The 16,631-nt window shown below is 42.3% G+C and overlaps 1 protein-coding gene across 1 annotated transcript; it reads left to right on the top strand.

The window, feature by feature from the left end:
- Positions 1-4,194: 4,194 nt before the first annotated feature.
- TMEM174 (transmembrane protein 174) lies at positions 4,195-8,022 on the top strand. The gene is made up of 2 exons (XM_071731130.1): positions 4,195-4,897; positions 5,838-8,022. The coding sequence occupies exons 1-2, from the start codon at positions 4,266-4,268 to the stop codon at positions 5,938-5,940; spliced, it is 735 nt and encodes a 244-aa protein (XP_071587231.1). The 5' UTR covers positions 4,195-4,265; the 3' UTR covers positions 5,941-8,022.
- Positions 8,023-16,631: the final 8,609 nt, after the last annotated feature.

Genomic DNA, 16,631 nt, shown 5'->3' with positions numbered 1-16,631 from the left:
GCTCAGTCAGTATTTCCTAAGGTGTACCCAAGAAACCACACAGATCAAGTAAAATATGCTGCTTATTCTGATCTGAGTCCTCTGGAACTGAAACATGGACTTGGTTTTCTTCAGGGTTACTGTGTTTTGATCTACTGTCCACTCTCCTGTATAGATCACTGTATTTCTGAAAAAACACTTTTCACAGAAAGCACGTTTTAAAAAGCTGTTGACCTGACCCCTAGGAGTCAGCACCTGAGTTTTTGGGGATAGGTGTTATTTACCTCTGAAAACTGAAAACTCTCTGTTTCAATTATTTCTCTCTGTGTCATTTTGAGAAGACGTTTGGGAAATTGTTCAATGTGCAGCTGTCTGAGCATCTAATTTTGAACTGGAGAATCAGTCCCTGAAAACTCAGTGGATGTGCTGGGTGCACCTCTGTAGTGTGCTCAGCACCAGGAGAGCAAACACAGCCAGAACAACAGGTATTTGATTAATGTGTTGTTGAAATATGTTGCAGCAAAGTTAGAAAGTGTAAGAGGCAGCAGGTCTGCCTCCAGCACTGAAGGCTACCACTGGATGAACAGTATTAGTGGGAGGAATGAAATGTCTGTATTAGAAAGGAAGCAACACCTTGTAAAACTATAAAAGTAGCTTAAAATAATACAGAATAGCATTTTTATTGAGGAAGTGAGATACTTTACTGTCACGGTAATGGTGCTATAGCCCCCTTTCTGCCCTGAGGTTGGCTTAAGTGCTTGACATACAAATGCTAGGGAGCAAATCAAGTTGGTTACTGATTCACACTTACTTAAGCAGGCAAAGTGGGAGGTAAGGATTGCTTATCCTTTGTGAATAAGGTTAAAGTCTCTCTTTCTTGCTGTCTACACTGACACTGCTCTGCTTCTAACTGCAACACTACTATCCTTTGGGTATGAGGATTAATGCAAATATAAGTAGGTAGATGCCTCCTCTCTAGGAGATGTCTTTCTTCTGCATCAACAGAAGCTAAAGAAAAATAGAAAGCTAACTCACCTCAAAAACTGAGATAATGATGCTGTGTTTTTAGGTTTAGCAGCACTCACTGGATTGCACCCACACCCTCCTTGCCCTTTGTGGTCAGTAGCACTGCATCCATCTATTCCTTTCCATCTTGCCTCTTCCAAATTATGACTTGTGGGGCATTTCTGTGTCCAGGCAGACATTTTTGCCAGTACCTCCAGATTTATGCATCAAATGTGTCGGCATTCATCTAGATCTGTGTTCCTCCCTCTGTCACATGTGCATGTATCTGGGTAATTAGGTGTGGAAATGCCTTCAATTTGTTGTGCCTGCTGACAGAACAACATTCCCTGAGAGGGTATAAAACCACCTTGCTGCAGATGCAGTTGTGAGCAGCTGGCTGAACCTGTTTCTCACAGCTTATTTACACTTTGAGGCTGGCAGTGCAGTAGTGCAGAACTCCAGGGTGCAAGGCCCAGATGTGGTGGGTTTTCAGGTAATGTTCTCAAGACATGTCATTCATGTTTTACACTAAAGATGCCTCATGCAGTCACCTTTCTCTAGGGAAAAGTCTGTCTTAGTCAAGTCCTTGGCTCCTTGATCTCCTACAATTGAGTGTTTCATTACAAAGTGATACTTTATGTGTACTCTTTTTGAAGCCAATCACTGGGCAGTACCATAGTATGGATTTATTTCATATGACAGGTTTTGTATGTTCCGTGACTTAGTCCCTGACTACATTACTGTCATGTAAGAAAATAAAAACTCATTACAACTGGCTGACAGTGTGAACACTTACGTGAAAATTAGTGAGACAGGAGACAAGAAACAATTAAGGGAGGATGTATTAGATAAATCAGCATCTTTAAGTGAGTTCCCAGAACATCCACTCACTTACTTGGCAAAAGAAAGCACTGGCTTTAAAAATCAATATGATCCAGTAAGATTTTGAGACTTTGACAGCTGCTCGAATGCATCTTGCCATGATCTGGGGAAATAACGGGTGGGTATGGGGAGGCTCAGAGGAAATTATATCTTGCAAAGAGGGGCGGTTTACAGGAAAAGATGTAATTTTAATTTAGATCCTACTGCAGCAAACAGAAATCGTCCAATTTTCGTCCAATTTTCAAAGTTCAAGAGACAAGTATCCTTGGAAGACACCACCTGTATTGTCCAGCTCTGCTGCACACTTGCTTAGCAACCATGAAGTCATGTCCTAGGCCAGAGGCAAAAGCGTCAGCCATGGGATGATGCAACACCCAACCCAGAGAACTCTGACTCCAGACAGCACCTCAGGACCATTGCACAGGACCAAGGAAGTGCTCCAGCACCATCCTTTTGCAAAAGGTGTTTGCAGAGCTCTTGAATAAATGAGGGCAGGAAGGTGACACTACATCTGTGTATACCATTAGTTAGGCAGTTATTAGGATATAATACTGCTTTTAAAAGAATATTGCAAGGCCTGAAAGACTCAGCAAAAAGCAGCAAGAGTGATTTCACGGTATGGACAAACATGACTTGCAGAGAGCAGTAGTGGAAGTTTATTCCATTAAGTTCAACAAATATAAGGTTAGGGGTAGCTTAGGTTTTGGCTACCATTACCAACACAAGGACAGCTTATCTAGTGTTTCAGCACTTTCTCATTTAGTTGTCATCATATAAAACCACAGCACTGCAAGCCCTAGGGCTTTATCAAGTGATGCAGAGTCCTGGACTTGGTGGTGGGGGAAGGGCTGATCTTGACTGTATTGGTCAGAAGATTTGTTGGCACCCTAGGTAATATAAAAGACAGAATACTGACTTTGGCATCTTACCAGATGTGTTTCAAAGGAGTCCAGCCCTACTATTCCTCAAGGCCTATGCAAACAAATGAGAAAACTACATCTGCAATTGCACTCAGCACCAGCTCTGAAGCAAGCAGCCCCTTTCAGAAGTGAGCTGCTGTCACACTGTGTAGGGTGAATGAAGAGTAGACTAAAGGCATTTTACTGATTTTGAAGAAGGAGCCTGAAAAGCTGAGTTTTCTAGTTTTAGAGCTGTATTTAAGAATCTCATTATAAGCTTGCTTCCTCATAGCTGCTGCAGGAAATAGCATTACTTGTTCTTCCACCAAAGGAGTAATCTCTGTCATATCAGCACTTCTCATGCTAGTCAAAACAGATTGAGTAGCTGGAGATTGTTTCCTCCTTAAGGAATTACACAAAGACATTCTACCAGAGCCCTCCAACAGCAATTGCTTTAGCCTGAAGCTATAAGAAAACAGAAAATTTCCACATTTGAGTAATCTGTCTGTTTAATATATGCGACTTGTGTTCAACAGAACAATACATTTTGATGTAAAAAACCCTGTTCTAGGTACTTCTGTGTACAGCATAAGATCTCTCACCTTGCCAGGTTTAACACTACAGGAGATGGTTTTTCACCCCTGCAGTGGTGTGGCATTGGGGATATATGTGTTCTATTCAGCATAAACTTTGAGGCAGGTTTGAAGATCCCACAACAAAAAATGTCCACAATTAGGGGAAAATTAAAGAGCAATTATGCTACCTTCAAACAGATGGAAAGCTTTGGCTGACTCAAAATATCTGTTTTCCCACAACCAGCAGCTCTCCCGGGCTGTTCAGCACTCACAACTCTTGTGCTGCTTACCGTCCCACCCGCCCACTCATACTTTGATATTTTTTAAACCACAGAAGCTCTGTGACTTCAGAATACTGGGACTGCAGAATAAGATGCAAGAGAGGTCCAGATGTGGCTATAAATGTCATGCTCAGAGCACTGCAAAACAACCCCAGCAATGGCCGTGCATTTTTTCTGTGAAGCTGGGTGGTTGGAGTTGTTGCTCAAGGAGAACAAGAGTTGCCATGCTGCTGCTGTTAATTAAACGTATGTTGTCCATATGTTGGGTGTCTCAGCAGCAGCCAAGGGGCCTAGGAAAAGCTGTGGTGGCTGCAGCTTCCTTTCCCATCTGATATGGGCACAGCAAGGAAGTACCAGTGGGTGCCAAATTGAAGAAGAGGTTAATCAAAGAGATAAGCAGCCACGCAAGGGTGAAGCCATTTCGGAAGTGATGGTGGTAATTCAAGAAGTTTTTAGTGATTCCTTCAGGCTTCACTTCCCAGACCTTTATTCTTCTAAGCAAAGTTTATTCTTTCACATGATGGACTCTGTTAACCATACACAAGGTTCTTGTATAATTAAACTGAACCTTCAACTTTAAATGCTCTGCAGAGTCTCCTACAAGCTCCTTTTCTCTTGAGACAGCAAATACGGTATAGTCAGTAATGGAGCAGAACAACAACAATGTGGAAGATTTCTCTTTGAATGTCTTTTCTGTCTCTCCTTATCAGCCAAACAGATCTGATGTCCTGGTGTCAGATGGGGATAAAGCCGGCACAACTTTACTCTTCTCAGGTGTGTTTTTGGGACTGGTGGGGATCACTTTCACCGTGATGGGATGGATAAAATACGATGGCATTACTCACCTGGAGTGGACTCAGTTACTAGGGCCTATTCTGCTGTCTGTTGGGGTGACTTTCATTCTGATTGCCGTGTGTAGATTTAACATGCTTACATGCAAGCCCTGTAAAGAAAGAGAGGAAAATGCATCAGATCTGGACCAGACTGCAAGCGGACAGTCCTTCGTCTTCACCGGCATTAACCAGCCTATAACTTTTCACGGAGCCACAGTGGTACAGTACATCCCTCCGCCCTACCCAGCCCAGGAAGGCGTTGCTGTGAGTCCTGGATACCTTCACCCTGTGCTCAGCTGCTGTGGGTCTGTTTCCCCCAGTGCCTCACCAAGTCCCACCCCTGGCTCTGCTCACTTCTGTCCTGCTTACCTCCTGGATAACCCGGGCTTTACCAGAGATGAGGACTATGCTACTTACCCTGCAGAAAATAACAGGAATCAGAGGTACATTTCTGAAATGCCTTAGTGTGTATGGACACAGTTTTTTTGAGAGTATTTTAAGAGCTATGTATCATTTCAAAGGAAGAAAAATCTAGTTCAAGACACTTCAGACACTTTTTTTCTTTGTTAGGGCTGATTCTTGAGTAAAGACTATGGAAAGCACTTTTTCTGAAAAGAACTTTTGTCCACATTAAATTCACTTATGTATCCCTTTTGGTTTTCATTCTACTAAATCTCTTGTTAATTTTAAAGATAGCGGTACATTTTACATATATATATATATATATAGTTTAATGCTTATCTTAACACCTTCAGATTGTTGACTTGAAGCTTATTATATGAATACCCAGAATCTTCCACTCGGGCACAATCACAACATGAGTCAGTGCACAAAGAGCGTTTTTACAACAACGCATCCTGATTAGGCCTGGCCACAATGTGCTTCTCTCCCACTGTAGCAGCTTTCCATCCTCTACTTTTTTCCCAGTTCTGGGGCACAAATTCACCACTAGTATTACGGAACAGTATGAAACTGCTCTGTAGGAAATCAGACACAAAACAATTTCTTGTAGTTCTTTCTTCTAGGGGAAAATTGTAATTTTACAATTAAAGGAATTGCTCAGAATTGTATCTCTCCTAAAATACAAGTCAGTTTTAGTCTACAAATCAAGGTCTGTTTGAAAAACTGCTGATTGATCCATTGTCTTCAGCAATGTGTGTAAGAGGCACAGACAGCAGGAAAACAAAGATTACCTCCTGATACTTCTCTGTTTCACAAAAGGAACATGCTAAGTGTTTGAATTGCAGTAAAACTTCATCTTGTCACATTTTCTCAGAAAGTCACAATGTCCTTTGTCCAGATAAGGCTGGCAGGGTGCAACACTGAGGTTACTTGCATGCTTTGTGTTTGCTAAATCATTTTTGTGCCTACTCCTATTTTCAGGTCACGGGACAGTTCTGATGATCCAGATGAACTGCTGGAAGACTACACCTGTGATAACTTGTTACCTCCACGTTATGAGGAAATATACCCACTGTCTTCATAAAATGACCATGGACAGTAGATGACAGTTCTAAGAGATGCAAGCTTTTTAATCCCAAGGAAATTTGTCCTTACACACTTGCATGATAGGCAAGTGTGAGCAAGATCTTGGTACTGATACACAGTTCAGTATCACTGAAGATATTTAACCAATTCCTTCTTTTCTTCCCTCAAAATCCAGAGCCTTGTGCTATCCGTTTTATTAGCAGAGCTATTAATTACTTAGTATGAAAAAATATTAATAGCAAAGATATTAAGCTCAAGGAGCTAAATCTGTATTAGGGTTACCCCAATAAGAAGCCTGATTTTCAGACCTGCTGAAGCCAATTTGAACTGTGAATGCACAAGATGTTTGTGTAAGGTCATGGTTGCTTCTGGACATTCAGCATTATTAGAAATACTTGATTTATTCTTGATATGTCTCCCCCCTTGATTACTTGGGAAGCTTCAGAAGTGCTCAGGTGTCTGATCTATGAAAGTGCCTGCAATGTCTTAATTCTCTCTGATTCTTTAGGCTAGCTCACTCATTGCAAAGTCCAGTCAACAGATCAGATTTCCTCTGCTTGGCTCACCTGCTCAATCCAGTCCTTTAGGCATTTTAAGAGGACCCTGCTTAAACCATATTATCCCAGAACAGAGAAAATACAAATAGTGACCTCTGCCCACAGACCTCTATGAGTTCCTACATATGTCAAATTCAGATTCTATCCCCACCTGATGGGATGAAAAGCAATATCTCCCACCAGGAGTCCTAACAACTACTAGGTAAATGTCCCTAAAGAAAATGACACCATTCAAAAGCCTTGACAGTGATGTGTAGTCCTACCAATTTTAAAGGCTTTAACCATCAGTGTCTTCATGCTGCACCCCCACTGTGTGGTAGAGCCATGGTGGAACCCCTCATGAACCCTCTTCTTATTTGAATGTGGATCCTAGCCACACAACCCAGGCTGTAGGTTCCCCCAAAGCATCCAGCTAACTGTAGGCTGCAGCAAACTTTGTTGTTCAGTTTTCATGATTGACATGGTTCCAGGCATTGTGTCCACAAATGGATTTACAGCCTTATCTGACAAAGGATGAGGTGCATAATCTCCAAAATCTTGCAATCCAGAATGGAGGTCCCAAAGAGTTTTGCTCAGCAGCTGTCTGAACCCTAGAGCAATGAGGATGTCACGAGTCCTTTCACTTTTTATTTTTAATTTCTACCTAAGTTCTGCTTTAGAGTGTGCCTCGACTTGACACAGATGGACAAGTCAGCATCTACCCATGCAGGACACCATCAGTTTTGCCTATCTGCTTCAAAGGGCCCAAACCAAAAGCTGTTCTCAGCCCAGACTTCTGGAGCAGGTATCACACGAAACAACCTGGAGGGCCATGATCACCATCCAAAGTAATGAAGTGGTGTGCAACTAGTGTGCCTGCAGGTCAGTGTCCAGCCCTGGAATAGGATGACTAAAAGCAGGTGTCCATTATGGAATGCATGAGCATTCTCTTACTTGCCAACACAGCAGTCTCAGCTCCTGCCAGCTGTGACTGATGTCACTAGTCTCATTTCTGAGGGCTAGAGAAACCTGGCATTGAGCATGGGTATGTGATATGGGATGTACCTGGCAATGGAAATCACTGATTGTCCATGCAGCCTTGCCAGGATTCAGGAGACATAGCTCTGGATGGAGAGGTGCATCCAGGACATTGTCCAGTTACACAGAGCTGCTGGGGCATGCCAACATCCCTGTCCTGTATCCTTAGAGGGTGCCAAGAAATAAAGCATTTTTGGAGAAGCACAAGACGACCACAGTGCTCCCCAGTGGGGGATATGACACTGATAGAGGTCATATCAGGGAGACAAAATTTAAACTGACTCAAAGCTGGAGCAGCAGCAGCTCCTGAACAGTGGCTGCAAACTACATGCAAGGTTTTTCACACTAGAGAAATATGGGGCACACGGATTTTCAGCAGCAAAGGCCCTGTGCTAGCAGGTAGGTGTTTGTAGTTGGAGAAAGGCAGGCACTCTGTGTTCAGCACAGTCTCTGTGGGATTGAGTGAAAGAACAGAAGGTCTAAAAATAAAGTTTCTCTTATGGAAATCTCTTGCTCTTCTTCCAGAATTTATATAGAGGTGAACTTATCCTCCTTCCAGAGAAGGAAACTGGAAGGTCCTAAATCCTCAGTTAGTTCCACATGCACAGATCTCTGCACTTAGCATGTAGTTCTGCTGACTCCAGCAAGCACTGCAGGACCTCAAAGGTCAGGCTTGTTGGATCCAATTGAAGGACCAGGATCAAAATTTCTAACAGATCACCCTCCCCCACAATAAGAAAATTCTCCCATTCAGTCAAAAACCACAGACTGCTGCTGGGTTTCTTTGTTTGTTTGTTGTGTTTTTTCCCCAAATTCGTGTCATAAGAATGTTTCATGGCACAATCACAGCTTTAATTTTATGACACCAAATTTTACTGCCAGAGTAAATATGAGAAAACTTAGAAGGTTGCACTGTGGAGTCCATATTGGTTTTAAAGTTTGCTTCTTCTGTAGACGCCAAGTTTGTTGAAAGAGCCCTGAGTTTCCTTTTAGCGAGAAGGCTGAATAAATAAATAAATATGTATTTAAATGATCTTGACCCATCAGATTATTTCTGCCTGAATTCTGTAGGAGTTATTTCACACTACACATATATTAGAGAAGTTCCAATTTGACAGCATTTCCTTGATGTACTGATTACTTTTATCATTTTTACAAATAGAGCAATATCCTATGATGTCTTTCTTTCCCTAGTCTTCCTTCCACCTTGTACTTTCACCATTTTTTCTATTTCACCATTTTTTTTAATCTGCAGTGTTTCTTTGCTTTTGTTACTATATCTTCAGTGATAAAATGATCACATGAATGCACCTCAGCTTTTGGGTTTGTTTTTTCTGTTGGGTTTTTGTTTTGGTTTTTTTTGTTTGTTTGTTTGTTTGTGTTTTGGTGGTTTTTTTAGCATTTTGTTTATCTTATAGCACTTCCTCTCAAGAAGCCTGATTTTCCCCAGAGGTACCCAAGCAGAAAGCCCATATACGTGGCCGTTCAAGAGCAGTAATGCTGAAATCCTTCAACGAGTTATTTTTAAACTGAATCGGGATTTAGGAAAATGGGTCCTCAGGAAAAAATAAACCCGTAAGTAGGGCTCGCTCTTTTCCAGAGAGCCCCGGTGACGCACACGCCCGGCCTTTGGCGAGGGGTGTCCCACAGGATGCTCGGGGATGCTGCGCCGCGCCCTCAATTCCTCGTGGAGCCCAAACCCCCCCTTCCCGGGGGGACGAGCCGCTCCCTCCCCTCCCCTCCCCCAGCTGGGTCACGGCCGAACCGCTTCACCCCGAAAGGTGCCGGAGCGCTTTGTCCGGGGCCCTCCCACAGCCCAGGCCCACCGGGCTCGCCATAAAGCGCCGCGTGGTCGCCGCCAGGGGGAGACGCGGAGTCCCGGAGCGGCGGCCGGGACTGGGACCGTGACCGGAGCCGCGGTTCTGCTGTGCCGGAGGCTGTCTCCACATCTCGGGCACCACCGGGACACTCCCCCTTCCCCCTACCCTGTTTCTGCTCACCCGCCCAGAATGAGATTACTGCTCGTCACCTGTTTTACGAGCTGGGAGGTCTGAAGCTTTTCTCCCTTTTTACGGACACTTAAGTTGCTATTAAAAAGTAGGCTCACTTATAAACTGAGAGTCGGCTTGTTCAAGGGGAAAAAAAAAATACTTGTGGCTCAAGCCTCAGTGAAATCACCGAGGAACTGGGTATCGCCTCTCCCGCAGGAGGAGTGGACACCTGGAAGGATTTCAGCCTGGAGAGAAGTGCTGCCCAGTGCACTCATGTGCACCCTCTTCCTCACTCCTGTGACCTAATGGGACGGACTCGTCTTTGCATGAAGGAGCAGGGGGCAGTCCAAGGGCCATTTGAGAAGAACTAGTATATGCTGTTTGTATACAGCACATAAGATAATATTTGCCTGCTGCAAATATCTTTATTGTCTCCACTCTAGCTGCCAGAGTGAATAGACACCAGCAGGATGTGCTGAAAGTCGCTATTGCTGCTCCACCCCCAGTGTGCTGGGATGTGTCTGGCAGAGAAGCGCACAGCACAGCCAGGTGGGATCTCACAGGCTGTGCCTGCATTAGCAGAGCAGCACTGCTCAGCAGGAGGAGGTCTGCAAAGTGGAATAGTGAAATAACACCCAGTAGATGTTATATAAGAGACACTTGTGATGTGGTGCTAAGCTCTGCGGGGCAAGCGGGGACTGTGGGCAGAGGCCTCAGAAGTGCCCACTCGTTTAGAAACACTCGTTTCCTTACAGGCATGGAAGGACTTGGAGCAGCTGCAGGAGGTGCCTGTGGTGGAGCAGACCCATGTGAACCTATGTGAGAGGTTTGACTGAGCTTTCTGATGCCAGCAAGCTCCTGGTAGACCTTCTCCCAGTACTAATGGAAGTTACTTTGAGAGGTCTTGGTGCATGGCATGGACACCTACAAAGTTACATGTAGTCTGATTTTAGAATGTAGCAAGCTTGTGTCTTCCTGAATAGCATTTGCAAAACTATGGAGGGAGTTTTTCCTAGGGAACAGACAGAAATGGCTCCCTGGCTCATGTAAAATATCCTTCTGAACCTCTCCACATATGATAACAGCACAGGGTCGAGGCCAAATCAGTAATTCCAGGTTTGTTTGTGTCTGTGCTGTGTCTGTGTGTGTAGCATCTCTAATGAGCAATCAATGGCAGCTACATATGCTATTTAGCAAACACCACGTGACATGCTGTAGCAGAGAAGCTGCTGTACATCTTTTATAAAATCCTACGATGAGATTATTGCTCTCCTGTTTGGGTTATATTGTGTCTGATGTATTTAAAACTTAGTGGATGAATTCTGTGTATTCTTTCAGGTGAATCATCAGTCTATCTGTAAGATGGGAACAGGGCATGCCCTTTAACAGCCCTGAGTATTTTCACGTTTTGCTTAGCTGCAGCTTTCTCTTTACTTAAGGTTCAGTGGGTACTATCAAAAGCTGAACTTTAAGGTAAAGCAAAGCATGAGGCTTTGTCAGACTGAAGACATACCTAAGGAAATACTGAAAAATAATGCAGGCTGAGTAGGTGCCTGCCAAAAAAAGAAATAAGTGAGAATTTCAAACATCTGAAACTGGTGGTAGCTTCCATGCTAATAGACACCACTCGACATGTTCTGCTCTTTCATGTTCTTGCTCTGCAGCCCAAACCCAGCTAGCACCAAGCCTGCCAGCATTTAAGACTGCATAGGCTTGTCACAGCCCCTGGCACCTGCCACACATCACTGTGGCTCTTGCACACAGCATTGCCTCACATAAAGGCCTGGCAAAAGGTGACAGCTTGAGAAGACTGTGGTTTGTACCTCTTTGCTATTTTTGTTCACCACCATTTGTTTTTCACCATTTACATGACACCTTCTGCATTCGTGAAGAGCAGAACAGTGGATACCACAGCACATGCATCACAATTACTGTTCAATTACTGTGTCTTTTTCAAACACACATCTCTTATAAGATCTTCAGGCAGGGAGGAAAATAAATCAATTAGACTTTGTCAGAAGTTAACCTCTCTAGAGCTGTAGAGATGCAGTAGGGTTTTTGCCAGGAAAAAACAGTTCCCTGCAAAATATTACATAGTAAGGGGAAGAAAAAGACAAACAAATTATTGCATACAGTGAAGTCCTGTAGCTCCAGATTTGCACATATGTAATCCATCAGAAGTGTGGTTTTACTCATCTTGATAAAACATTAAGGGAAGACAAATATGATTTTTATAATGTTTGCTCAAATAAGGCTTATATGTTTCACTTCCTAACATATTGCCCTCAAAATCAGAGGCGCTTGTGATGTGTTAACATTCTGCGTGATTATGAAATCTACTATGTCTTTTTGGTATTTTGCAGACACTTCTGGTGCTTGCTTTTCCAGCCCCCCAAGCTGGCTGTGCAGGGGTCAGTTAGGACACCCATACACAGCACTGTGGTTTCACAGGGGCACAGAGCACCTCTGCATCAGGGCTGATTGTGTCAGATATACCAAATATAAGATCAGATGTCTTTTTTCACAGACAGAATGAGCAGAGCTCTGTCTGTGAGAGCTGCACAAATATGCATGTGCCTTGTATTTACAAATCCGTTGCATCAGCTATGGAAATCATTCTTGTATTTTAGGATTCTTTTCAGCCTATTGAAACCTGGATATGCTGAGAAAGAACAAGAAGAAACTTAGGAGGAGAATTGTTTTGACATCAAATTCCATGCAGTTTCAAGAAAACCATGAGGCAAAGGCATAAATGTCCAGAAAAAACTGGAAGAGAAAAAAATGTGAAATTATGGGAATGCCAGTGAAGTATGTATTCTATTCTTTTATTTCTATAATGAGAAAGAAAAACTGGGAAAAAGAGAGCAAGCATAACAAATCAGTGCTGGGGAGTGAGAAAAATGGGGAGCTCTTCACCGCAAAAAATGTCTCAGGTGACCACTTTACTAAACAATGTTTCAGTTAAAAATAATTCCTTAACTCTTTCAAGTAAACACATTTGAGATTTTCTCCTAGAACTGCTTTTTTAGGTAAATTTCACTAAATTTGAAAAAACTGCTAGGTAGGTGAGCAAAGCACAAGAATACTCCACCATAGATACACATAAACACCAGCACACCCTCTCAAAGAGTTAGAATAACTTTCTTAAAATCACCTACTATTGGTCTGTGTCAGTGAGAACTGAATTAATGCAGCAATTGATGAGAGACTGCAGAACTGGGAGCATCAAAGTGGAAAAGATTTGCAAGGCTCCTGCTGTGGGAGGCAATTGCACAAGCCCTTTCATAAATTGTTCAGGCTCCATGTTAAAATTAGTTAGGATTTAGCCTTCCATTTAATGGAAGGTAGGAAAAAGTTCAGGAGGGAGAGTAAGACCAAACATGGAAAGAAAGAGAGATACTGGACAGGTACTGGATAGGGGATTAAAAAAAAAGCTCCTTTTACACATTATGCTACCTGTTCTCAAGGCTTCTACCTTCTCAGCCCATGCCCTCCCTGTGTGCTGCTGCACTTAATCTTGATGTTTAATCAAAATCAAGCAACAAAAGTGTTAATATTTAATGTTTACTTAGACATACAGACCAAGAGGTGGTGACCCATAGGTTAGCATTACTAAGATGTGTTAGTTTTATGTTACTTGTTCAAGTATTTTATGTTACCTTTCTCTTATTTTCACAAAAAGCGAAGCCCTCCTATGTTTAGTAAAAAAAAAAAAAAAAAAAAAAAAAAAAGTCCAAATGAGCTGCAAAATTTTGCTCCTGCTTCCAAACAAATGATGAAACCTTGATGTGAATAAACATGCCTTCATTACCAAAGCTGGACTTGTGATCTAACTTGATAATAATTCACTTGTAATATCATCTGCTCAGGAGTATCAGCCTGAGTACTGTTAGTGCAGATGGAACTTAATGAATTCAGGCTCAATTTACCTGGCACTTAGTTGCTTGCCTTGGTGTTGGGAGCATTAGATCGTTCCATTTTTCGTAACAATCCACACCATTAAACTGCCACATAGCAGAGATTTTTCATATGCCCCATGAAACAGCTACCATAGATGTTGTGGCTGCCAGATTCATCATGTGTTTTTATATGTCCAGCAAACAGAAATGACTATAACCACTGTCATTTGGATATGCTTTTTTGATTTTGATTCAACAGTGTATGAAATTTCATGTGGAAATTTAAGACAAATAGTTTAGTCTGAAGCACTGGCAGTCAAAGGCGTGGAGATGACAACAGGATCCTGAGTATAGAAGGGGATCTCAGTTGTATGTTTTCTGCTGCACTGGGACATACGTTTTAGTCAAGTTACATGCCCAGTAAGATCAATGAGAACAGCAAAGAGTGTATGATTGAAATGTTGTCATGTACCCATTTAGAATATCTTGGGGTACATGATTGTGTGCAGCTGGTATGCACATGTGAGTATGCCTAAAATGCATGCATCTTGCTTTCACCTATTAACACAATGACCCTCTGTTAAGTCATTGAGGACTGAAAAAAATAAGAATGGAAATATTAGGAAAAAAGAATCCCTTGGTATTTTTTGGAAGTTAATGTTATTGCTCATTGTTTATCAGAGAAAAATTATTTTAATTGTTCACTTTAATAAGAGTTAAAATACTTTGTATAATAACAAAAAAATCCATAGTTTGTATTTTGTGGATAGTTTTTCCATCTTCAATTTACTAAAGAGCCATATGATCCTAATCCTATGCTGCTCAACAGCAGAATTTTGCTACCCGGCTCTTTTGCCTTTCACCACCATGACTAATGTTGCCTGACCTGCCACAGAGAACTGAGAGAAATCCATCTGTTTCAAAAGTGGAAAATTATACACTGCCTTTCATGCTTAATATACAAGTTTTTTTTTCAGCCTGCTGTGAAAATTTCTGAGATGCTCATTACCTGCAATACTGGAATAAATTCAGCCATGGTTCCCTAGGTGCAACCATTTAAAAAGAATGCCAGTTGCCCCCAGTTATGCCAGACTGCTCCAGTTCATCTAGCATAATAATTACCTTCTCACAAGGTTATTTGCTGAAATTTACGAAACATCTATAGGAGCCCAAGAATGTGATGAACTATTCAAACAGTTTTAATCAAACAGCTGCCAGAATATGCCCAAACCAGAAACCTTTGTGGCTTTTGTAAGCAATTTGTAATTAACATCTGAACAAACTGCATATTTGGATTTTCACCAACACAACTCTTTTCCTAAGGAAATCACAGTTAAAAGCTGAAGTGGATGTTCCTTTAGAAAGTACACTTTGTTTCTAGAAATAGCTTTAGCAGTTAATGTCTGGCAGAGCTTCAAACTCAGAAGTACACTAAGATGGTAATTTTAACTTTATCATCTTAAATAGATGCAGTTTGGATGTATGAATACAAGCAAAATAGGGCAGCCCTCAGAGAACTGGCTTTAAGTAGGCTTTATTCTGTCCCATGAAGCTTTGTAATTTCTTCTGTTATTATTAATAGCTGTTAAGTGCTGACAGCATGCTTGGCACTGAATGAAACGCAGGAGCAGACATGGTTCTTGTTAAGGGTGGCCCTCAGGAGGCCATTTACTGTGTGTAACAGCAACAACAACTTTATTGGAGTAGTAACCCACTAACAGCTGCAGCTCGAGTGTCAGGAGATGTCGCTGTTTAGACAAAATAGCGATGTCTTCAAGCATTCAGGCAGGACTCTTACTCGTGGATGTTTGCCACAGCTAACAAGGCTATCAGCTAGCTGAGCATACAAGAATTTCTTGAGATAGCAAAAAGAAAAAAAAAAAAAAGAAAAAAAAAAAAAAAAAAAAAAAAAAAAAAAAAAGAAAAGAAAAGAAAAGAAAAAAAAAAAAAGAGCTGTGGCCCAGAGTGTCATTTTTTGCAGGGTTTACTCCCTCAGCATTAGGGAGGGCAGAGACAAACACTCAGAAGCATCACCTGTGCTGTACACTCTAGGATGGAAAAAGGGTATCAAAGAACAAATCTCTGCTGCTAGAGACTAAAAGACAGTGTGAGCCACGGGGTTAAAGGAAACTGCAGAAAAGGACAGGGACAAATTCCAAGCAAAAGAGCCCTGAAGTTGTCTGATGTGGATTACTTTCTTTTGAGCCAGAAGCTATGTAAGTTTTAAAAACAAGATTTAAAGGGACTGAGGAGGCAGCTGCAGACCCTGAAATCAAGACCTGGGTGGAGCTAAGCTGGTGCTCCATAGTGGTCATGGTCTCTGCTCTTCTATTTCAGAGAAAGCTGCCATGCCCACTTGTCCTGGTTTGAGCCACCATAGAACCAATTTGCATTCTTGTAATTTTATGTCCAGCTAGGTCTCTTCTAAGTAGCTGCTGCACTTGCTGCAATTATCAGCAAGTTTCTCAGTCAGCATCTGCTTCAAACAGTGATAATGTTTGGTGTTTATACTTATGGCTAGAGAATGGTATGCAGAACCAAGGGCACTGCTCAGTGCTGACAAGCATATTCCAGAAAGAAAGGGAGTAAAAGAGTCTGCAGCCCTCCTTTAGGGAGAAGCAGAACAAAGAGGTGATCAAAATTGACCAAATGGAGGATTTTATCCCCCACACATCATCCTAGGTATAAATTAGAGGGATCACAAAGACCAAGTTCCTTTGCTCATGGCCAGCATCCTGGGAGGACACCACTTGTCTATAATGATGCGTAACACATAGATGATGCCCAGTTCCTGATCTTGAATATCCTATCAGCCATCATAGGCCAGTATTAATCCAGCCAGCTTTGGAGCTCTGCTGTGTCATCACCTGTGGAGGGTCAATGAGGGAGAGAAGAGGCAGTGGCACCAAAATTACACTATGAAGTTCACACTTTGACATGTAGGTGAGTCAGGAGCTTTGCAGGGGATATTTACCCACCCAGCTCCTGCTCAGGTGCCTGTGCAGTACCCAAGGCAGAGGAAAAGGCAAAGGAAAAGGCCTCTCCACTCAAAGACACTGGTGCTCACATCCACCTGTGTGTCTGACCTGAGACATGGCTTCATGTGCCATGAAGCCAGTGGTGACCATCCTCTGCTGTCTTCTCTTTTGGATCTGACATGATGCTGCCTCCTTGTGTCCAAGGAGACCTCCAGATATTACAGGAAAAGTTGTGTTTGTTTCTGCT

The sequence above is a fragment of the Heliangelus exortis genome, chromosome Z (genome assembly GCF_036169615.1).
Source record: "Heliangelus exortis chromosome Z, bHelExo1.hap1, whole genome shotgun sequence".
Lineage (NCBI taxonomy): Eukaryota > Metazoa > Chordata > Aves > Apodiformes > Trochilidae > Heliangelus > Heliangelus exortis.
Note: the sequence above shows the minus strand (reverse complement) of the source record. Positions and strands in the feature narration are given on the sequence as shown.

Coding starts and splice junctions, on each gene's coding strand:
- TMEM174 (XM_071731130.1), top strand. CDS start 4,266: ATGGAGCAGAACAACAACAATGTGGAAGATTTCTCTTTGAATGTCTTT. Junction 4,898..5,837: donor GAAAATAACAGGAATCAGAG/GTACATTTCTGA, acceptor TCCTATTTTCAG/GTCACGGGACAGTTCTGATG.